Raw genomic sequence first — 24,066 nt, 5'->3', positions numbered from 1 at the left:
CCTTCAGAACTGTCTGTTCATTTTTATGTGATAGTACACATCATGAAGGTCTGTTAAGCACATCCAGTTGTCCTCGCCCAAGGAGGACAGAATGGATTGAACCAAAACCATCAGAAACATTGTATATTGACCTGACTTGTTCAAAGTCTTGAGATCCCAAACTAGTCTGCAGTCTCCTGTTTTCTTTGGCACTAAAAAGAATTCTGAGTAAGTTCTGGATTTTATCTGGTTTGATGGGACCTCTTGGAGGACTCTCTTTTCTAGCAGCTTTTGTGTTTCTAGTTCTGCTACTTCCCTCTGACTGGATGAAATATCAGGAACTTTAAATACAGATGGAGGTGGAAGGGAAAAGGGAATCCTATAGCCTCTGGAAATAATCCTCTGCACCCAAGTATCTCTTGTTATATCTAGCCAGATTCTCTGGTGCAGGGATAGTTGAACCCCGATTGCCTCCATAGGGGGACAATTGGACCTCCTTTCAGGAGTGCTGATAGGTCCTATCAGAGAAAAGCTCTGGACCCTTTGTTTTGCAGGCCTCCTCTGCCACATAGATGTTGTTTGCCCATTAGAGTTCCCCATCTGCCCCTAGGGGAATTTTCTCCACGTATGTCCTGGGGAAGGACCCTGGGACTTCCTGAACCACCTCTTCTGACCACCTCAATAATTTTTAGAAAAGGATCTTTGAGCGGTCAAAAAACAAGTTCACTGCAGAGAGGGTCTTTCCATCCTACTTACACCTGGATAAATGTGTCCTTCATTTTTGGGCCAAACAACAAACTGCCGTCAAATAGTGCACTGATGAACAAGGACTTGAAAGGTACCACAAAATCACATAAGCACATCCAGGCATGTTTCCTAGTGGATATGCCTGAACCCACTGCCCTTGAAATACCTTCAGCTGCATATGAGATAACCCTCATGGATCAATTTGAAATGGATTGAAGGGTAGCCAACTGAGAGGTCACAGATGATTCAGCCTCAGCTGTAATGGTTCCTGAAAAGGATTGTGATAATTCTTTTATCAAGTCCATTTTTAGCCTAGTAAAACATGTCAAACAGTTCAGGAACCTAAGGGCAAAGGTTGCTAATGCATACACACACATCCCAAACCTGTCCATCACCCTAGACTCCCTGTTGGGGGGGGGACAGAGGAACTTTGTTCAGCAAGTGTCTTCTTGGTTACCGCCACCATGACCATGGCACCCCCTGACTCTAGAATTCCTTACCGAAAGGCAGAACCAGAATCCAATTTGGCCTCTTATGGATTGGCTCATTTGAGTCAGGCTCTATCCATGCCTGCAGAGAGACCAAATTAATGAGCTCATTGCCAGGTGGAGTAACCCAGGCGGTAGATGGGCCAGCTCCAAAGGCCTCCAGAAATATTGATTCCTCTGGGGAAGGGTTGCTGGATGTCCAACCACCTCTATGCTACAGGACGAGATGTCTTCCATAGGTGATCGTAGGGACTCTTCTCCCTCACCAAAATCAGTATCCTCTGAGTGACTCTTGTGGACAGTCCAAGTGCCTCCTCTAGCACTTTCTCTTCCTAGGGACTTCCTTGGTGGGATTCTCCACTGAAGTGTCAGAAGAGATAATGAAACCTTGCTGGGTGGTCTGGGAGTCTTGAGCTTGTTATGCCTGCGGCGTAGAATTATATGGCTCAATGTGCACAGCCATCTGGGAACTAGACTGGTGATCAGAGGGGTTTGGATCCATCCATCCTGTTGGATCAGAAAATACTCTCTTCACTACCTTGAACGCAGTCTGCACCAGAGAGAAGGAAGACATCAACCCAGAGAAGGCAGGCGTCTGGAGGCTGCCTCCCTCTGACATGAAAGCAGGTTCCCAAGAAAAGATATCACAGTCGAGTTATCCAGTGCTGGAGCACCGAAGGGCAGACACAGCTCTGAGACCCTTGGAGTTGACTTCAATGCCTTGGACCTGACAAGGAAGCCTAGGCTCCAAGAGTCATCTGGATCTGAAGATGTTGGAGCTGGTGTACTCAGAGTAAGCTTTGGATCTGAAGATAAAGTTATCTTTGGATCCAAGCCAGGGAGACCCAGAAGATTCAGATCCAGGGACTGTGAAACAACCAGAAGGATCAGAGAATGAGCAAGTAGTGGTGGTGTGGTAGGTGGACAGGCTTCCTGACCCAAGGGGGTAGGAGCCAGTAAAACACTCATCTGTATCTGTGCAGACAGAAACTTCCTCAGTCAAACTCCTGTATGAATGAGACTAGGCAAGGGGAAAGTGACATGGATTGATGTCTTTTCAAAAAAGGGAAGGGAACCCTGGAAGACATTGGATCATATGTAGGGAAATACCTGGTCCCAGGAAGGATTATCGGGTCTGAAGCAGTTGGATCTGTTGGCTTCTTCTTTGGATCTGAAGGGGTTGGAACCACTAATTTCTTCTCTTTTTCGGATCTGAGGGAGAGTGGCTCTGAGTTGTTTTCTGATCCAATCTTGACCTCTTCCTTGACTGTTCCAAAGATGGAGTCAAGGGAGTACAGGGTTTAGGAGACTTAGACAAGAACTCCTTAGTTTTAATTTTGGCAAACTGAGTCCCAAAAACAGCTTCACCAAAAGAGGATGGCAGTGAACCTTTTAGAAAAAGTTTATTCTTTTTATCCACAACTGTCCTGGGATTGAAATTCTTACAAACCGAACAATCCAAAGAGTATGAAGGTCTGAAAGGGACAATCTGTGTCCATATTTCAGACACTTCATAAAATCGGAAGGTCCTTTCTCAGACATGCCAGTAAATAAGGGGAAAACAGTAAAGAAAGAAGGAAAATCCTTTTTTTTTTTTTTTAAATAGAAAAGCAAAGGGAAAGAAAAAGAAAGAATACCAACAATGGTAATGAAGACTACACTAGTGTGTATGACAGACAGAAAAAAGGGACTGGATTACCAACATTGGTAAAAAGGAATTACAACAATGTAAAGAGGGAAGTGAGTAACATAAATATAAGAACTATGAGAGAGAGAAAATTTAAAGAGAAAAAATACACATTTTGAAGGAAACTCGAGAGCTAAGGCCGACCATGTTTTCGCAAAAAGCGGCAAACATGATCTGGAGTATGTTAGGGGTTGATGCATTATGGATAAGGGAGAAGCTCAGGAGCTTTTTGGTTACCGCAATCTTTAATGCCGGCAGAGTCAGATCCGAGGATCGGATCCAAACCTAACAGTTGAGGACAGAATGAAAATTTACATCATCAGAAATTGACAGACAAATGGATGCTGAAATATTGGGAAATAAAAGAAATCAGAATGAAAAACTTCCATTAAGCAGTTTGCAGAGTAAAATACTCTTGGGTTTTGCACTAAGTGTTATTCTGTTTATTATATTACTATTGCCTGAACTTAATCAAGCTGAAGTGGAGGTTAAGGGAAGATTTCTCATCAATCCTCAACAAAATGACTTACTTTCATCTATTAATGGGTCAACATTGGGTTTAACAATGAATCTGTTTTCTGTCACACTTCCTTCAAAGTCAACCTGCAGAGATAAAAATAAGAGAGAAGAAAATAAGCATATTACAGCTACTAATGAACTCTTACATGAAAATGTTATACAGATTATGATTAAACTAGATGATTAACAATGTATAACTTCAGTATTTCAAAAACACTTATTTATCCACCTGAATTCTGCAAATGTAATCAATCAGTATGTCAATGTGCTTATGCAAATTTGTATGTGAAAAAAAAACAGTTTTAGACAGGTAGCACAGTGGTGCAGCATTTACTGTTTATGCTTCATACATTTTGTTTCTCTAATTCATTTCCTTCGGTGTGATAACTGCATATCCTCCTTGTAAGCTGCAGTGTTTTTTTTTTTTGCCAGGGTCTACCAGTTCCTCCCATGTACCAAATGCATGCAGGCAGGTTAAAGTACATTAATGTAAGTAAACTTACCACATCAGTAGATGTTTGAATAATCACTGCTTTAGTAGCCTTAGCTACATGGGTTATTTCCTGCCAAAGATATAACAGCTGGCCAAATTTCCACAGCGTCAGGCAGTTTCCACATGCCCAAACCATTCATCAGCCTGAGCTGATATCTCAAAAAATCAGAAAGCTACTGCAGCAATAATCAATATGATGAACATCTGCCAATATTCTAAACTGCTCATACATGTTGTCCAGTATGTACATTAGTGTGCATGTGTCCTGTGATGGGAGCAGGCATTCTGTTCAAGACCTTTTCTTGATTAACACCCATTGCTTGCCATTCTAGCTCCAAGTCCCCACATCTGTGAACTGCATAAAGTGGGTAGAAATGAATAAATGAATGAACACACACTTTCATATTATTCGTTATACCCCAAGAATACTACTACAATTCTCTAAAATGTGTCAATGACTGGGGGCTCTGTCATGATGTTTGCAAAGAATTCAACAATGTCTTTTGATAATGTAGAAGCCTATGCTTAGTATTCTTTACACAAACTACAACAAAGCAACAAGTCTAAGCTTTTGCTATGAAAAATACAAAATGCTTACCTTTGAAGAAAGTTCTGAAAAAATGTTTTTAACATCACCATCCATTCAAAAGTCATAACTGTATACATCATACCTCTCACTCTCTTAGTACAAAAAATCTATGTAATAATGGGGGGACAAAGGCCCAAAAAATAGGGACATAGTTTACATATTCCTCTTATAAACTTAGAAAGTTGCTATAATAACAGGATTTCTGTTAGTATGCATTTTCGTAAGAATAGGAAGCCTGAAACTCCAATTTATATTATTTAGTGACTTCAATTCCTAGTGATTTTCTGAAAAAAAAAAACGAACACACCAAAAATATGAGGCAAAAATCTGGACAGTTGAAAGGTATGGTATATATCAGTAAAACTGTTCATTTCTGTTTCTAGGAACATTAGTAACTGTCTTCAGTTAACATGACTTATTTTCATCCCCTTAAAAAGATGGATAATTTGAAATGCTGTATGACTTTCATCATCTACCAGACGTACGTCATAGGAATAGCTACATATATATAGCTTTACTTCTAATGACAAATAAAAATGCAGCTTGGCAAGGGATCTTTTATGAATTAATATTTCTGTATGGATCAGATAAATAAAGCAGTTAAAGCAACTATGTTTGGCTGTGACAAAAATGTACTGTATACCCAACCACAATGAACCACCCAAGTCTTGCATGTAGTTAAACAAAGTTATGGACTTACCATAATGATAGATCTTTGTTGTCTGATGATTATCCAGTTCAACATGTTTAGTTGGATCCCATCTCAGCACCATCTCTGAAGCTTCATGGGTCCAGGGCTGTGATTCCTCCCCTACCCATAATTAACTCCACTCCACTCCACCTTAATACCTCAGATCAAGTTTACCCCACCAACTAGAAAATTTAAGAAATAAATAACCCTTTTAAGATTAATTGCTAACTTGAAAGGAAAAATCTAGGAGATAATCACAGTTTGACAGGACTATTTACAGACACAGGGCAAGTGAGATCTATTTGGTCACCACAAGCCAATAGATGAAAATTTGTAAGGGGACAAGAGGTTGGTTAAACCACACACAAATCAGACAATACAGATCTATTCTTATGTTAAGCACATAACTTTTATATCTGAAGTTGTCTATGTTCATCTGATTCAACACATGGTACAGATTCCCAAGCTGTTGTTACCTGTGTGATATCAAGGAAGTACATTCCTGAGAATGGTAGAACCAAAGGAGGAACATGATCTAGACTGTACAACCAATTTATAGTGAGGAAAAAAAACAACATAACCAGAATAGTTCATGACAATAATAAAAATGCAATAACTACAAGCTTTCATCCATGAATACTTTATCAAATATTTCAAAAAATCCAAAATACACTCCTTATATTTTTAAATTTACAATGAGACACAAAGTTGTGAACTGTTGACCATGTTACAACAGCATAAATATCAATGGGAAGTCTTCATAAAAGACCGCTGGAGTGGCTATTGTCCTTGTGGAGTGAAATACGAGATTCGGTTGTAGGGTTAGGTCTGTTTTTGGTATGCACAAAGGAAATACAATTTGATAACTATCTTGAAAGGGTAACCTTAACTCCTTTGCCCAATTTTCGTCTAGGAATGGCAATGAACAATTGATCAGATTTCCTAAAAAGTGTTTTGTTCTGTGAAGATAAAATCTGAGTTGAAGATGAACATCCAACATTATATTCATCTCTGTTGGAGAATCTGGGAAAAAAACACTGGTACGCTGATGGACTGGTTTAAATTTGCTATGGATGCCACCTTAGGAAGAAAAAAATGCAATAGTACTTAACTGAGAAATCAGGTAAGGGGGTTGTAAAAAAAAGGCCCTGTAACTCTGAAAATGGTCTGGCTGATATAACAGCCCCAATCAAAATTGTCTTCCAAGAGAGTAACTTCAAATTTGCTAATGCTGCTGGTTCAAAGGGAGATTTATTTAATGCTTGGTTCAAAACAGTCATATCATATGAAGGGAGTGGTTCTCTGACTGGTGGTTGCAGGAGAAATGTTACCCTTAAAAGGCTTTAGAGACTTTTAGTGATGCCATGGAGGTGTCATTCTGGTCTATGGGGAAATTTGAACTGGCAACCATTTGGACATTGATAGTGGAGAAAATGGAAACACTATGGGCAGGCACAGACAGAAACTCTAGTATGGAAGGGATGGAAGGAAAAAATTTATCTATTCCTTTTGACATAGCCCAGATGAGCAATCCTTTTCCATTTGCCATGATAAACCTTTTTTTTATGGATTGGTGTTGGGACTCTGAAATAATCAACAGCCAATACTGGAAGTAAGGACTGGAGGAATCAAGCAGTTAGTTTCATAAATTTCTGACATGGAGAAGACAGTCCCAGCTGGGTAAGTCAAGAGATTTGGATACTGATTCAACATCCATGGGGATGTACTACTAGAGGCCACAGGAAAAGGGAACCATGTCTGCCAGGGTCAGAAAGGAGAAATGAGGATCACTCTGACCTTGCACTTTCTTGCTTTCTGAATTAATTTATTCACTAGGGGTGATGGGGGGAAATGCACAAAGGAGACCTAGTGGCCAATTGTAGACAGGAAGATCTCTTGGTAACTGTCCCAGTGGAGGGATCAGGACAAAGTAACTGCTGCACTCATTGTTCAGATAGGATGCATAAAGGTTGCGGCAAGGTTGGCCCCAGTGATGGAAAGTCAGTGTTGCCACTGTTGCATTGAGGCATTATTTGCTAACACAATGGACATCCCCAGGATGTGCATTATCAGAAATTGATAAGAAGACATTGTCCATTGCTATATGCTCATGGCTCCCCGCAAAGGGCGTATGATTGGATTCCTCCCTGTTTGCTGATGTAACAGACTACTGCCATGTTGCCTGTCTGTAAGGAAATCATATCCTTGGGGGGAGCATAATGAAATCCCTACAATACAAGGAGGGCTGCTCTCATCTCCAATTGATGTAAAGGTTGGCCTCCTGATGTGACCAAGAACAGTGGACTATTTTTCTATCAAAATGATCCTCCCACCTTAGAAGGGAAGTGTCCATGTTTAAGACAGCCAGTAGCGGATCCTTGTGAAAGGGATGACCTGTCATCACTAATGGAGATGTTATTCATCATCTGATAAGATCTCTGCATATTTGAGTAATACAAACTTTGGTATATAATGTGTGAACAGTTTGAGACCACTGCACAGAAAGAGTCCAAGTATCCTCGTGTAGAACCAGGTTAGTGAACCACTGCACAAAAAGAGTCCATTGAAGTATCCTCATGTATAACCAGTTAGCCCCATCAGGAGTAGAATTAACCTTACTGAGGGTGAAGGATGCTGAAGTACCTGTGTGGCTACCAGGCATAGGGAGAGTACTCTGGAGTGGGGTCATTTGGCAATTTGTATCAGAGTCCAGGTAGTATCCAATGATTTTTTTTTTGTGATAGGTCCATGTGGCTCTTGGGTAAATTTATTGTAATTCCTAGATTTTGCATTAGGTGAAGAAGAATGTTCAGATGGTATAACAGGAGATGCTTGGAGATAGCAGCGAGGAGCCAATCAAAATATGGGAAAAACTTTGATCTCTAGCAAGCAGACATGCTGCAACCACTGCCATTATCTTTGTAAACACCCTGGAGGCTGTGATGTGATTGAAGAGCAGCTCTCTTAATTGCTAATGACTAGCTCCCAGCTGGAAATGGAGAAACATCCTGGAACACTATCTTTATATGAAAGTGTGTCCTGGAGATCTGTTGAGGACATCCAATTGTCCTTTGTTGTAAAAAGCAATACGGACTGGATCATAACCATCCAGAACTTTGTCTGTTTTATAAACTGATTTAAATTACTCAAATCTAGATAGGGTCTGAGGTCCCCTGTCTTCTTGGGTAGCAAAAAGAACCTTGAATACACTTGGGACTCTAATTAGTCTTCAGGCACCATTTGGAGGACTCTTTTTTTTTTTTTTTTTAGCTGCTTGGAAATTCCTGCTGCTGCAGGTTTCCATTGACTGGGCTGAACACTGGGAACATTTTTCTTTTTTACTGGAGTAAATGAAAAGGAAACCGAGTAGCCTCTGGAAATTATATTTAGGAGTCTTCTGTTATGTTTTGCCAGATGCGTGGATAAGCAACCCATGACAGTCTCCAGTGTGCAAAAGCTGGGCAACCTTTCAGGACCATTGGTAAGGATTTTCAGTAAAGCAACCATAAAAGCCCTGCTTTTGCAGTCTACCTCTGCCTGTTAGGCAACATCCACTAGAGTTGCCTCCTCCTTCTCAGCCAAAAGGAGGTTTGTCCCCAAGAGTGTCATGATAACCCAGTGATTTGTGGAACCACATCATCTTGCCACTCATCTGATTTGTAAAGGTCCTTTGTGGGGTAGAATAATGAATCCCCACTGGAGAGAGGATTCTACAATCTTGTTGACTCCTGGTTAGAGGGACTTTTACCTTTTGCTCAAAAAGTGAGGAACCATCAAATGAGACATTAAAGAAGAATGTCTTAAAAGCCTTCTGCAAAGTCACAAAGGTGCATCCAGGCATGTTGGTGTACAGTAATGCTGGTGTCCACTACCCTCACCATATCATCAGCTGCATTAGATAGCAGTTGCATTGGTAATGTTCAATAAAGACTGGAAGGTAGTGCACTGGGAGTCTTCAGTCTTCCAAACATCCGCAGGTAGATTACTGGAGAGAGACTTGAAGAGTTCTTTAGTCAAGTCTCTCTGGAATCATGTTGCATGACCCAAATAGTTCAGCACTGAAGGGTGAAGGATGCTGAAGTATATGTCCATTTCCCAAACCTGTCCAACACTCTAAACTCCCTACGGGGGGGGGGGGGTGGACAGAAGAACTTTCTTCAGATAATTCTTTCTTGGTGACTGCTGTGACTACCATGGATCCAATGCTTCCTATACTTGGATGCTGCCAAGATCCTATTTATTTTTCTGGTATAGGTTCCACCATGTCAGGGTCTCTCCATGCCTGCTATGCCATAAGGTTAATCAAGGAATCAATGGGCAGTATTACCCAAGATGAAGCTGAGCTGAAACCAAAGGCCTCCAAGAACACAGTCCTGTCTGGTGAAGGGTCATATGTGAACCACCCCCCTTAATGTTTCATCAATTTTAAGATCTCACTGAAGATGATGTTTCCTGCAAGGGATCTAAGGAAGCTTTCACCTTCATTCAAATCCATGTCTTCTGTGATAGACTTAATGATGAATCTATGTGTTTCTGTTTGCATGTCTGTTTCCTGTTAACCTGAATGGTGGGTGGTCAGACAAGAAGGAAACAGACTGGGAACTCAAGTTGTGAACTGTCTTGGAAGCCTGTGGTGCCAACTGTCCCTGCTGGACAGAATGAAAGGAGGAATCAGAATCCTTTTGAATATTGGGTGGAGTCAAGCTGAATGGTAACATCTTTTTTTGGCATAGCCACAACCCATTCAAAAGCCTCAAATGCCAAAGCCACCATCGACCCTGAGTGAGATCTCCAGTCCTAAGAAGAAGCAGCAGCAAATTCCTCAACCCTGACAGTTCTTGGCCCCAAGGCCTATCTTGGATCTGAGCTGTCGATGGCCAGAGCCCCAAGAGAGAGACACGGCACCAATAACTTTGGAGTCGACCCATCCCCTTGAGCCCCAGTGATGATGCTTTGGGCCTAAGACTTCCTGATCTGAATGCATCGGAGTCAGGAGACACAGGAATACAGTTCAAGTTGAAGTAGCATCAACTGTCAGCTTCAATAAAGGCACACTAGGGCAGGCTGGATCCAGAATAGTAGCCAAGTCCAATGTACAGACCAGTATTGGAGATAAGACAGGAGGGCTTTGCTGGACCAATACTTGATGCATTCAGGGATGACGGCACAGATAGCACCCCAAGCTGAATTTGCATTCTCAAGAACTTCCTCATCATTCTATTGACATCTTGCTCAGTAACTCTTCTGGATGACCAAACAAGAAAAGCCACTGAAGGTGGTCTTGAAAATCTTTTTTCTTGCAGAATATGAGAATGTAACTTCTAATTTATCGGTTCAGGTGAGCATTGGAGCCAAGGAGAGGAAGATCAATTCTGAGACTCTGACAGGTCCAACCTCACAGGAACCTTAAGATCTGGACCAGCCAAAGCAATATGATCCAGAGACCTCTTCCTGGATTTTTCTAACTTTTCTTTTTTGCTCTTCTCCTTCTCTAACCTCTCCTTCTCATTGGAGTCTCTTGGCTTGTCCTTAGTCTTAGGTTTGCCCTGCTTTTTTTCTGGGGAGGAGGCAGAGCTGGATGAAGAGGATGCAGCAGAAATGGAAGACCATGTCTGTGGAGGAAGAAGACCATTTACAATTAGTTTTTCCCTTCGAGTTTAGAGAGCTCTAGTGCTAAAAGAAGCACAGGTTTCACAGCCTGTGTTGAAATGGGCAGTGCCCAAACAGTAGACACAAAGAATGTGGATCTTGAGGTGGGATTTTGTGCTGACATTCGGCACACTTCTTAAATCCCTAACTGTTAGACATTATGAAAACCGTATGTAATGATATAGTGGATACCAATAACCAAGCAATCATACTAAGCAACAAAAACAAAGTGAAAAGGCACACCAATTTAACTATCTACAAAGAAGTAACTATAACAAGGAGCTGAAGACAACTATCCTAACTGCCTAACCCTAAACTACATATTCTTAATGCTATAGCCTAGATGGGGAAAAAAAAGAAAAAGATTCTATAGAGATAAATCTCTCACTAGGAGAGGAGATCATAGAAGAATATTGAACACACAGTAAGGATACACTTTACGATGAAGGAGCCCTTGTTGAAACACATCTGATGATTCAGGCAGCAAACGAGATCTGATGCACTAAGGTGGAGTGGAGGGAAATATAGATGGGGAGGAGTCACAGCCCTGAATCTGTAAAGCTTCATAGATGGTTCAGAGGTTGGATCCAATAACCCATGGTGCAAAATTTGATTCCCGCACTTCCATTGCCTAACTATGTGATTCTGAGCAAGTCACTTAACCAGACACTGCTCCAGGGCTGAATCTGAAAAAGGTCCACGGTGATCAGTGCTCTAACCAGAAAAACAAATAAATAAATTAAATATATGTATTGAGTCAGATGAAAATAGACATCAGATCTACTGTTTTTTTCTTTCATTCACATTTGCTTTGAGTACTAAGGATTAAAGCCCCAACTCTTTGGCAATTTTTAAATGTAAAACAGAAACAGGAATACACAAAAAGGACATGGAAGTTACTCATACCTCATTTGCTTGTGCAATCACTTAGCATGTTAATATAGTGTTTGATACAATGTGTTCTAGGATCTGTAAACAGAAAGCATGCAAAGCCCTGAACACACAACTTATGCAACAGAAGACTAAGCAGCAGTTCAAGTAAAGTGAAGAAAATCTGGAATGAATGCACAACTTACTCTATGATGATTTGTATTCTTCTTTTCCTATAAGGAATCCTTGATGTGCTTAACTACTGAAATGCAGTATCACAAATAACTTTTCTTTGGTCTGCCCTAGCTATTATTAGGAAAGTTATAACTAAAAACTGGAAATGCAGAACTTATCTCTCTTTTACTAGTGAATTTGTCTAGCTAAATCTGTGAAAATGAATTATCAACTATAAAAATGAGAACTAGAAATGTAACTTATCAATACACATCCTGGCTGAAACTTGATCTATTACAAAAATACTAATGGTTTTGTGTATTTAATATTCTTGTTATGGACTTTTATTTTACTTTGTTACAAATTGTTGAAATATTGTTGGATTATGTAAAATTAAATAAAAACTTAAAAAACACTGCAAATGATGTACTTAAACAATTTTCTGTGTCAAATGGATCTGTAAGACTGAATTGCCAAATATGATAGCACATCTTATTTCACACAAGAGTATGTACTTTTCAAAGCAGCTGTTTTACAGCATCAGTTTTGATCCCTGAATAAATGTGATGCCTTCCTAATGAAGGTTTATTACAACACAAATCATGTCTGCTTCAGATTACTGATGTTATATATATCATTAACAGTCTACTTTGGATAATTATACTGCCTGCCACCACTTAGACTGTTATGGTACATTTATCTGACAGAGTTCATGGTTATAATGTTTTTGTAGGGGGAACACCTCCACTGTGAAGGCAGTAGCCCCAGAACTCTAGTTTCTAAATATTCTATCTCCAGGGATGCACTCACTTAGAAAAAAGTATATTCATTTTGCTTCCTCCAAGTCTGCACAACCTCTGATGAAGTCCCTTGGAATTTTGAGTGGGATGAAAGTAAAATACTGTTCTTCAATTGGTGCTTAGCTGGTTTTATCAAAGGAATTTAAACAGTATCATAGTTTTTGCTACCTTACTGGTGGACATGAAGCTTCATGGTGTTTTGAGGAAACACAATCTTTGGATTTTGATTATTAGTGTCTCAAATGTTTCCAAATTCCTGCTTTCATTTACTGGTTACAACCTCAGAGGTAGAATACTTACAGACTAGGGGAGGTCAGGGGCAAACTTCCCTCATTGAGTTGTTCAGGGGGCACAGCCCCTCTACAAAAATGCTTTATGCTACTGTCATTAGCTTAGCCATCATACCCAGTAAGGGTGGTGGGATCATGTCATTTAGTGAGCTTGACTTCTACATAATCAAGTAGACCCAGAAACCAATTAAAAGACAGACTTGCCAAGTAAACACAAATTGTAAAGGTCTTCAAACATAGCCTCAATGAAAATCGCTACAGTGACAGAGGGTAAACAAAGAAGAGCCCACCTCAGAAATCCTAAAGGTTTTCAGATAACACGAGTATACATATCAAAATTACTTTAATTTGAAGGGGCTTCTGGGACTGGTCCAGCCTATAAAAAGATACCACAAATACAAAAGGATTTGCAGAAGGTCAAGAAGTCCAGTTCAAGACAAAATGTACTGAAGCACCGCCCTTCAATTAATGTTTTTCTCCATGAAGGTAAAGGTCCAAACTGTAATATCTTGCAAAAGTGTACATCGTTAGCAAAGCAACCACAGAATAAATGTTTGCTGTAGATAATATTCCTGAAATAAGTAATAAAAACAGTGTCACCTTTTATATAATGCTCTTTAATTGCATTACAGAGTGTCCTCTGTTTCCTGGGATGCGAATGCATCTACTAAGATATTAGCATAAGATATTAGAGTTAGCAATGGAAGGATATGTCATTCCTGCTAATAATGAAGCAATCTTTAATTGGCTGTAGGCTGCTGCTGCTAGACTACTTCTTACTTTCCTTCAGCTCTCTGCTGTCTCTGGAAGGACTGGGTGAAGAGACAAAGATCAGCTCCAGCGAACGACAGCAAAACATATCTGGGAAAATCTATCATCCAGCCATTAGGTCTCCTTGAAAGGTCCTTGAGGTACCTATCCATGGTCGTAGAGTGGGATCTAGGAGTTCCTTTGGTGTGGCCAGCTGGGCGCACCCTTGAGGTTGGGGGCAGCCTTCACACGATTTGGAGATAAATTTCGGGCAGTGGGATTGGGGGCCTTTTTCCTCAGGGCAGGAGCCTCCCAGGAGCTGCAATAACTAAGCTCTGGGCAGCAAAACTCTGCCAGGGAGGGAGGTGGAGGAGAACAAAAGCTGAGCCTCTAGCGATACCCAGTCAAAGGAGGGCCGAGATCTAGGCCGCTTTAGGTATCAGAGTTAGGTCCTCCAGTGTGAGGTGGGAGCCAGTTTCCAGGGTTCTAGGGATCCTGGATGGGGATCAAGGGGATCTCTCAGACTCATCTCCGGGTCCTCACTCATCAAAGTCAGTATCCCTTTCCTTCAGGATCTCCAATTCGTCCCCTTCTCAGGACTCGTCCCCCTCAAAGAAGGGGGAAATCCGAAGAGGGGGAAATTCAGGAGGGGAAACCTGAGGCGGAGGGAAACCTGAGGCGGAGGGAGGGTCGACAGAGATGTCAGAAAGTGGCAGAGATAGAGGCAGGTACTGGAACAGACCACTGACTGATACATTGTTCATCCAGATAGGTTCCCAGTCCCAATGCTCTCCTCACAACCCCGAGAGACCCGCCCTCAAGAGACCCGGAACTCCGGACCACCGAAGTCCACGGACCCGAAGGCAGATGCTTCGAGGCAGAAGGACCCCGAGTCCTCCAAGCCACCGAGCAGGCTCGGGGAGGAGCTCCGGCCCTCACTCGACCGGAGGAATCAAGGAGAGGAAGAGGGAGAATGGAGTCTCTAAGGAAGGAGAGAGGAGGGTGGAGAGAAGGAGGAGGGGGTAGAGCAGAGGCCTCCAGAAGTCAAGGGCTGGGGTCCCCAGCCTGCAAACTCCAACTCGGATGGGGGACCAACCCAAGGAGGAGGGGACGTGGCTGTGGAGGAACTGTAACGCCTGCTGAGGCGGACTGTGGCCTTGTACCATCTACGCCTGTGACTTGAGGTAATACTCAGCCACTCTCAGAATCTGATGATGATGGAACCTGGATGACCTAGAAGATCGATGGCCGGGCCGCCGCTCCGATGAAGAAGCCGAAGGAGATTCCAGGAATCCTGATCGAACCATCGGACTCTTCCTGGAATGAACCAATCGACCCATGAGAGTCGGATCCGACACGGACGGTCGATTCTTGGAGCCCTGGGAGCGTCTCGATGTCGGCCGATACGGTCCAGGAGTCCAGCCACCCGAAACCGATGCGGAGCCTGAGCGGGGCGAGCCACACTGTCGCCTGTGCCACATGGGTGTCGGAACATACCGACACCGTAGCCATCGGTGCCGAATAGATAATGCAATTCCAGCGCCCATTCAGCCGGAGCTTCATCTCTCTCAGCGGAGGCGCCGCGATCTGAGACGGGGCCGAGGATAGAAGCGAGGCCTTGCAGCAGGGTTTGGCGGTTTTTTTGATTTTCGACTTTTTGCCCTCCGAGCGAGGCTTAAGCCCCCCTAGATCAACAACAAGGCCTAAGAAAGGACTCTCTGGCTGAAAGGCAGGACTCTCTGGCTGAAGGAGTCTGCAGGTGCAGAGGGCCCCAGAGGTGCAGAGGGAAAGAGACAATATGTCAGAGAACCGTTCTGTCTCTGAGAGACGTCACACACAGCAAAACCTGAAACCCCAAAACCTTGAACCCTCTCCAACACACACAACACACACACAAACACACACACACAATTATTAAATTAAAAATTAAACAAAATTAACCAAAAGGTACAACAAAAACACACACACACACACACTACAGGGAGGGGGATAGAATTAAAAAATAAAAAAATTAAAAGAATTTCTGTCAGAAAGGGGAAAGGGGATAGAAATTTAATAAATCAAAAAAAAATTAGTTTTAGAAAAAAAAGGGGCTTGAAAATCAAAAAACAACAAACCCAACAGAGGTAAAAAGAAGACCTCTCTAAGAAGGCCGCAAAACGATCTGGGTACTTACGCCTCCTTGCATCATATGGGATGGGGCTGCCTCCCGCTGGTAGAGAGAAGAAGAGAGCCAGTAGCAGAGCGTGGATGGAGCCGGATCGCGCGAACCCACCCATCAAGCAAGAATGAAGGCGAGATTGACAACTTAACATTGGCAGTTTAATCAACCACCTACTGTGTCTGCTCAGTTACTGGCATTTTTATTTTTTTACCTTGAGCAAAACAGTTGGTCCTTTAGCCTTAGTAAAGTAGAACTGATGATCTAATGTACATCCATGTATGAAATAACCACTTATCTATATTCTACATTTCAAGTAAAAAGGCTACAAGATGAATTCTGTTTCAGAGGGAGCTAATAAAGTACTTTTAAAATAAATCTAAAGCTTGCCCCAAGGAAGCCTTGCTACTTACAAACCACTAAGTAGGACTCATTGCACATTAAGTCTTATCTAGCCAGCATGACTGCAGCTAAGCACATGTCTTAGAGGACATTAACTTCAGCAGCACAGAGGAAAGGAAACAGACTAAAGATTAAGACAAGCAAGGACTTATGTCATAAACCTGACATCCCAAAGTGAGGCAGCATTCCTGAAAAAGACATAAATATGAACAACATCTGTAGGCCAAATAAATTATTTTATTTAGCTTTCGTGATTACCAACAAATGTATGCTGTTGCTGTTTGAAAGGCCTGGTGGAAAATAAATTTCTAGGAAGTCAGCTCCCAGAACCACTGTTGTGGTTCTGAACATTAAATGGAGGATGAAGGATCTGTAACTCAACGTTTTCAGTAAAACAGGAGGAGGAACACTCATAAAAGGGAGGGGCAGATCCTTCCTACCTTATTCTTCCCTGCATAAGAAAAGGGAGGAAGAAATATCTCCCAATGGCTGAATTAAACCAAAGATGATCCACAAATAGAGGGATGAATGAATGAGCTGCTGAACTGATCACACTTGAGGATTTGAAGTTATAGTATATGCTGCTTACCCACCATACCCTCCGTGGTCTCTGGTCCTAAGGTCAGTTTACTTAAGAGAAATGAGCTGCTTATTTATAATGAAAAAAAAAATAGAAAAAACAAGCTGCTCAGGAAAGATTACTCTTGAAAACGGCATACAAATTATTAAAAGACTGTTGTCAAAACTTTGTATGTAACATCTGTCAAAGATCACTTTGCATTCTTTTTACAAATAAGAAAACAGCATACAAGCTTGCGTAAAACTTAGTTTATTACATTAAAATAAGAGATGAGCACTTTTCCCCTTGTCAGATCTGATGAAGCTCTGCCAACGGTAAAAGAGCTTATCTTTTGTTTTAACTCAATAAACTGTGGTTTAAATAAACAATACCAGCTTGAGTCCCATTTTGTTTTTTTTGTAATAAGAATGCAAAGTGAACTTAGACACAGATCTTACACAAGAAGTTTTAACAATGGTCAAGTTTAACAATGTGTATACTGATTTAAGGAGTCATTCTTATGAAACTAGTCTTCCCTTTTTTGTTCTTCCTTAAGGAAGGTCTGCACCCAAGGCTGAAAAAAAATGTTATATACTCACCATAACGTTCCATCTGTGTTGTCCATTTTCATTCTACCTCAACAATTGGGTTCAGATATATCCTCGGATCAGACTCCATTGCTTCTTCCAGTTTGTAGAATACCTGAGCTATTGAGCTCCTAATTTTACCCATAATACCCTAGCCACCTAAAACACCTCAGATCTAGTTTGCTGCCCATAGATATACAGAGCTGTGGAAATTAAGAAAAGGATGGAAACTGGGGTTGAACAACAAATTTAGGTTCCTCCAAAACTCTTCAATCTATCCAGAAGTTAAACGAGGAGGGAGCTGGTGGGTGGGAAGCTGAGGAAGAATGAAAATGGGCAACACAGATGAAATGTTATGGTGAGTACATAACTTTTTATCTGATGTTGTCATTTTCATTCATTCCTCAACAACTGGGACAGAGTCCCCAGCTACCTAAATCTTGGAAGGACTCCAAGGAAGGATATTGTAGAGCACAGACGAGCCAAAAAACGCTCTTCCCCTAGAGACCGGATCCATTATCCAAGAAAGTTCTAGACTAAAAAGGTTGACAAAGTCGCCAGAGACCTCATGGAATGGGGTCTTGGAGGCTTTGGTAAAGGCAAAAAAGAAGTTATGTACTCACCATAACGTTCCATCTGAGTAGATACTTCATTTGTCTGCAACCTGTGGGTAGTCGGATCCGAACCGGCAGCTTTCCAAGCTCCAAGATCAGAGCTCCTAGCTCCTCCCCTACCCACAATCCCTTGCTACCAACCACATTACCTCAGATCGGTTATTTTGCCCTAAAGGCTAAAGATGGAGAAAATCTCCAAAGGAACAATACCTTACCGAGGTTCGGGGGATGGCAGGGGGGGTCAGTTGCAGACAAATGAAGTATCTACTCAGATGGAACGTTATGGTGAGTACATAACTTCTTTATCTGAAGTAGTTACTTCACTTGATCTGCAACCTGTGGGACAGAGTCCCCAGCTTACCTAAAGACCCTGGGTGGTCCCTACGGAAGGATATTCCGAAGCACCGCGGAGCCAAAGGAAGCCCTACTTCTGGAGATCATGTCCAGTTTGTAATGAAAAATGAACGTATGGGAAGAGGACCAGGTAGCTGCTGAACAAATATCATCTACCGGAACTCTGGACCAAAAAGCCGTCGAAGTAGTCACAGATCTAGTAGAATGCGCCTGCACGCCAACCGGAGCTGGCTTCCCAGATGAAGTGCATCCCTGTCTGATACACTGAGAAATCCAATTTGCCACTGTCACCTTAGAAATTGGTTTGCCCATGGCTGACTTAGCATAAGAAACAAACAACTGGTCTGACTTGCGAAAATCTTTAGTCCTGTGCAAGTAAAAACGTAGTTGTCTGTGTACATCCAATTTGTTCAATGTGTATTCACCTTTGTTTTGGAAATTCGGGAAGAAAACAGGAAGGTTAATTGACTGATTAATATTAGTCCCTGTGGCTACCTTAGGCAGAAAGGAAGGATTAGTCCTGAGGGCCACCCTATCTTTGTGAAAAATAAGGTATGGATGCTTAATGCACAAAGCTTGCAATTCTGAGACTCGCTTGGCTCAAGTAATAGTGACCAAAAAGGCCGTTTTCCAAGATAAGAATTTTAATGGCACTGAGGCCGCCGGCTCAAAAGGTGGTCTCGTTAATGCTTGTAAGACCAAGGTAAGATCCCATGAAGGTACCGCCGGCTTAACAGGGGGCTTTAAGAGAAACACGCCTTTTAAGAATGTCTTGCATATTTTTGCTGACGCCAAAGAATCTACACCATCCCCCACGTGATAATGAGAGATGGCTGCTAGCTGGACCTTAACGGTGGACGCACTAGCTCCTTGTCTAAAAAGAAGGGACAGGAAGTCCAGGATAGTGGGAATAGGAACCGTAAAGGGATCTAATTCCTTATCCTTTGCCCAGATGGAAAAGCGTTTCCATTTACTTTTGTAGAGCTTTCTGGTGGATGGCTTATGAGCTGCCACCAGAATGGCCTTAACAGGGGACGAGATACCGGGAGTCCTAGCCATTAATGGAACTGGATCAACCAGGCCGTGAGCCTGAGGTTGACCAGGTTCGGAGTGTGGCATCTCGTCGGATGCGAGATCAGGTCTGGTCTGGGGTCCAGAATCCATGGGGGAGCCACACTGAGACTGCAGAAAGGGGAACCAGATTTGTCGAGGCCAGAATGGGGCTATGAGAATCACTCTGCTCCCCAACCGACAGGCTTTCTGGATGAATTTCATCATCAGAGGAAGAGGAGGATATGCATAAAGGAGACCGGGCGGCCAAGCATGAACCAGAGCGTCCCTGGGGGATTCCCCTCTGGGGGGGACTATCGCGAAGTAATCGCTGCATTTTGTGTTTAGTGGAGAAGCGAAAAGGTCGCAGCGAGGTTGACCCCACTTGAGGAATATCTGCTTCGTGACAGATGGATTCAGAGACCACTCGTAAGGGCTGAGGAATACCCGACTTAACTTGTCTGCTAAAATGTTGGACCATCCCGGAATGTGCGTTGCTATCAGAAAGTGGTTGGTGGAAATCGCCCATTCCCACACTCTCATGGCTTCTCGACACAGGGGGTAAGATCTGGTCCCCCCCGTTTGTTTATATACCAGACAACGGACATGTTGTCCGTCTGGATTGCAATAGTCCCCAGAGGAAGAAGGTAATGAAGAGCTTGCAATGCCAAAAGCACTGCCCTCATCTCTAGGACGTTGATATGCAATGCAGTCTCTAGAGGAGTCCACGTGCCTTGGACGGACTTGCCCGCGTAATGCCTGCCCCACCCGAGGCAAGAAGCGTCCGTGGTCAATGTGGCCTTGACTGGGGGAATCACAAAAGGTCTCCCTTCATTGAGTTCCCGAGCCTGTAACCACCAAAGATGGGAGTCCCTGCATGCCCTGCTCAGGGGAATCGGCATGCCTAAGGGATGGATCGATAGTGACCATTGGACCTGGAGAGTCCACTGTAACACTCGCATTCACAGACGGGCATGGAGAGAAAGGCCGATTGCTGCTGACATAGACCCTAGCGCCCTCAGGACTAATTCTGCCAGAGGAGCGGGGCTCCGACGAATATCTAAGATTTGAAGATACAAATTGTTCAGCCTGGCCGGTGTAAGAACCACTTTGGATATCCGAGTATCCAACCTGGCCCCTATAAATTCTAGGGCTTGAGTGGGGCACAGGCAGGATTTCTTTAGATTCACTGAAATGTCCAAATGACGGAACAGAGAGAGGGCATAATCTCTCGCCACAATCAGTAGATGCCTGTTGGGGGTGGTGAGGAGCCAGTCATCCAGGTAAAGGAACACCTAAATGCCCTGGAGTCTCAGGTGGGCTGCAACCACTGCCATGACTTTGGTAAACACTCTGGGGGCTGAGGTCAGGCCAAATGGAAGAACCCTGAACTGATAATGACTGGCTCCTAGCCGGAAGTGGAGGAACCTCCTGGATCGTCTGTCCATTAGTATATGGTAGTACACATCCTTGAGGTCTAACGAGCACATCCAGTCGTTCTCCCGCAAAAGGGGGAGAATAGATTGGAGGGTGACCATCCGGAACGTTTCCTTGGGTATGAACAGGTTCAGGGACGAGAGGTCTAGGATGGGTCTGAGGTCCCCCGTTTTCTTTGGCACCAAGAAGAACCTGGAGTAATAACCCAACCCGGACTGATCTGGGGGGACGGGCTGGATGGCTCTTTTTCTTAGCAACTCTGAAATTTCCAGAGCTGCGGACTCCCTCTGATGGGGTGGAACATTGGGGGGGGGGTGTAAACGGTATAGTGTAACCTCTGGATATAATCCGGAGCACTCATCGATCCTTTGTAATGGACTCCCAGTTTGACAGGTGCTACGATACTCGCCCCCCGACTGCCTCCAGAGAGGGACAGTCGGGCAAGCCCTCGGGGCTGTTGCGCGGGTCTGTCCGAGAAAGGTTCTCTAGACCCAAAGTTACGTGGCCGCCCCTCTGCCTCTGGGCAGGTGTCCACCTTGTCCTCCTCTGCCTCTAGAGGACGAGTTGGCCGCAGCAGGACGGGATTGCTGAGATTTATGGAACCACAGCTTCTTTTGCCCCCTCTGATTCCTGGAGAAGGATCTTTGGGGGCCAGAGAAGCGGACTCCGACGGCAGACAGCATCTTCCCATCCTTTTCGCTTTGGACTAGCGTGTCGCAAACAGTTGAGCAAAATAAGGCCGAACCGTCATAAGGGGCGTTCGCGAAGGACGCCTTAAAGGGTTCCGTGAAGTCGCAAAGGCGGAGCCAGGAGAGACGTCGCAAGACCACTCCAGCTCCGCTAGCTCTAGCGACTCCTTCCGTGGCATGGGAAAGAAGCCGCATAGATGTGTTTGATATGGACTTTAGAGTGGCCATTCGAGTCTCAAAAACCTTTTTGTCTGGGACCGACATGGACTCCGGAGGGGCTGCAGCGTATTCTTTGATTAAGTCACGCTGTAGCCTAATAGTGTGTGCCATGTAGTTCAGCGACCTTATGGTAAAGGTCGCTGAAGCAAACATCCGCTTCCCAATACGGTCCAATGCCCGGGACTCCTTGTCTGGCGGATGGACCGAAGAACTTTCTTGGGCAAGTTCTTTCTTAGTGGCCGCCGCCTCCAACATAGCATCAACCGGCGCGCCTTTGGACCAAGAAGGTCTATCAGAGGGAGGGCTGAGGACCTTGTCTGGGCATAAAGAGATAGGCTCCACGGTGTCGGGCTCCTTCCAAGCCCTGGTGGTAATTAAATCCACCAAGGGGTTGGCTGGGGGGGACACCCAGGAGGTAGATGGGCCTGCCTCAAAGGCCTCCAGAAATACAGACTCGTCCAGGGAGGGCTTTTGGGCAGACCACCCCCCTCTTATACGCAACATTTCCATGATGTCTCCAAATGAGACATCTTCAGGGGGTGACCTTGGGGAGCCCTCCGTATCATCCAAATCCGTATCCGTGGTAATGGACTCGGGGAGTCCAGGTGCCTCCTTTTGCACTGGTGCTTCCGAGGCGCCTCTTCGGCGGGACTGTCCGAAGAGGGCTCGTCCGCAGGGTGGTGTTCCTCCATAGGGACCAACTGGAGGCTTTGGGCAGGCTGTCCAGATGGACGGATGATCAAAGACTGACCCTGATACAGTGGGGGTACGGGTGGATCCGAAGGCCCAGTCGGGGACCTGGATGACCTCGACAGTACCCTCTCCACTACCTCAAAAGCCGAGGGAGATTCACTGTCACCAGCCTGAGAAAGTAACCTCCTTGGCTCCGTGGATAGGATCGGGGTCAGAGCTGAAGCAATCGGACCCGAGGTAGTGGTGTGCTCCGACCCAATCGGCGCCGAAGACACAACCACCCCCTCGGATCCGATGCTCAACCCTCAGCCTCGAGAGCTTGGATCCGACAAGCTTGAAGGTATAGTCGGCGTCGAAGACACCATCTCTATCGGCGCCGACATATCTCCGGATCCGAAAGGGCCTGGATCCGACAACTCCGAGACCCGAAAAAGGGTCGGAGAAGGAGCGATCGGGGCAAAAATGGGGGCTGCACTCCCTCCCAAAGGGGGGGGGAGGCAACAGCATCCCCATCTGCATCTGGGTCTGTAGAAATCTTTGCATCATCCGATCCATGTCTGCTTCGGAGATGCTTCTTGTAGACCGCGAAGAGGTAGTCGAGGCAGGCCGGGAGGGGCGCCTCGAAGACCTCGAGGGAGACCTATCCTCCTCCTCCGGCTCCGGAGAAAAAGAAGGTGAACGGAGCCAAGAGGACGAGGATCCGGAGACCCTCACAGGGGACTTCAGAATTTTTTCAGGCGGAGCCGAGGGATGAGACTCTGCCCGCCTTTTTGAACTGTGGCCCACTGTCTCTGTGCTTCTTCTTCTCCCTGTGGGAAGAAGCACTAGACTCCACAGAGCTGGTACCCGATAAGGGAGGTTGAGTCCTGGGTACAGCTAAGGGAGTAGCCGGCGCCGAAGCTACAGGAGTAGCTTGAACCCGGCTGGGAGAGGAAGAAGAAGCCGATTCCTGGGGGAGTTTTCCCGCCAGGATCAGTTTGTTCTTCCTGTCCCTGAGTGCCCGAGGGTTGAAGGCCGCACATGTCTGGCAAGCCTCCGAAAGATGTGCTGCTCCCAGGCATAAAACGCACTGAGTGTGGCCATCAGCTGGGGAAAGCTTGTGGCCACACTCAGTACATTTTGAAAATATGGCCTTGGATTCAGCCATAAAGTTCTCTCACACACACACACCCAAACACTAGGGGGGGAGGGGGAGAGATAAATTTAAACTAAGGGAAGATTAGTTTTTTTTTTTTTTTTAAGGGTTTTGATATTTAAAACACACACACACACAATTTAAACCTAGAAAAAGTCTATAAAATAGAACAATCTCACCAAGCCAGGAGCTCTTCACTAAGAAGCAACTGTCTTTAGCCGCGGCAAAAAAATGATCTGGGGTAATGTGGTTGGTAGCAAGGGATTATGGGTAGGGGGAGGAGCTAGGAGCTCAGATCTTGGAGCTTGGAAAGCTGCCGGTTCGGATCCGAGGTCGGATCCGACTACCCACAGGTTGCAGATCAAATGAAGTAACTACTTCAGATTTAAACTTATGTACTTAGCATAACTAGGCATCTGTATTGTCCATTTTCATTCTTC

At 44.2% G+C, this 24,066-nt stretch overlaps 1 protein-coding gene across 1 annotated transcript in view; it reads right to left on the bottom strand.

Moving 5' to 3' along the window:
- MSH5 (mutS homolog 5) overlaps window positions 1–24,066 on the bottom strand; it is a 2,353,005-nt gene that overhangs the window by 940,741 nt on the left and 1,388,198 nt on the right. Inside the window, exon 18 of the mRNA XM_044083236.1 lies at window positions 3,432–3,504. Coding sequence (XP_043939171.1) covers window positions 3,432–3,504 — 73 coding nt within the window. The remainder of the gene's footprint in view (window positions 1–3,431; window positions 3,505–24,066) is intronic.

The sequence above is a fragment of the Protopterus annectens genome, chromosome 9.part0 (genome assembly GCF_019279795.1).
Source record: "Protopterus annectens isolate FY-2018-M chromosome 9.part0, PAN1.0, whole genome shotgun sequence".
Classification (NCBI taxonomy): domain Eukaryota; kingdom Metazoa; phylum Chordata; order Ceratodontiformes; family Protopteridae; genus Protopterus; species Protopterus annectens.
The sequence above is the reverse complement of the archived record's forward strand: the minus strand, read 5'-3'. Positions and strand labels throughout refer to the sequence as shown.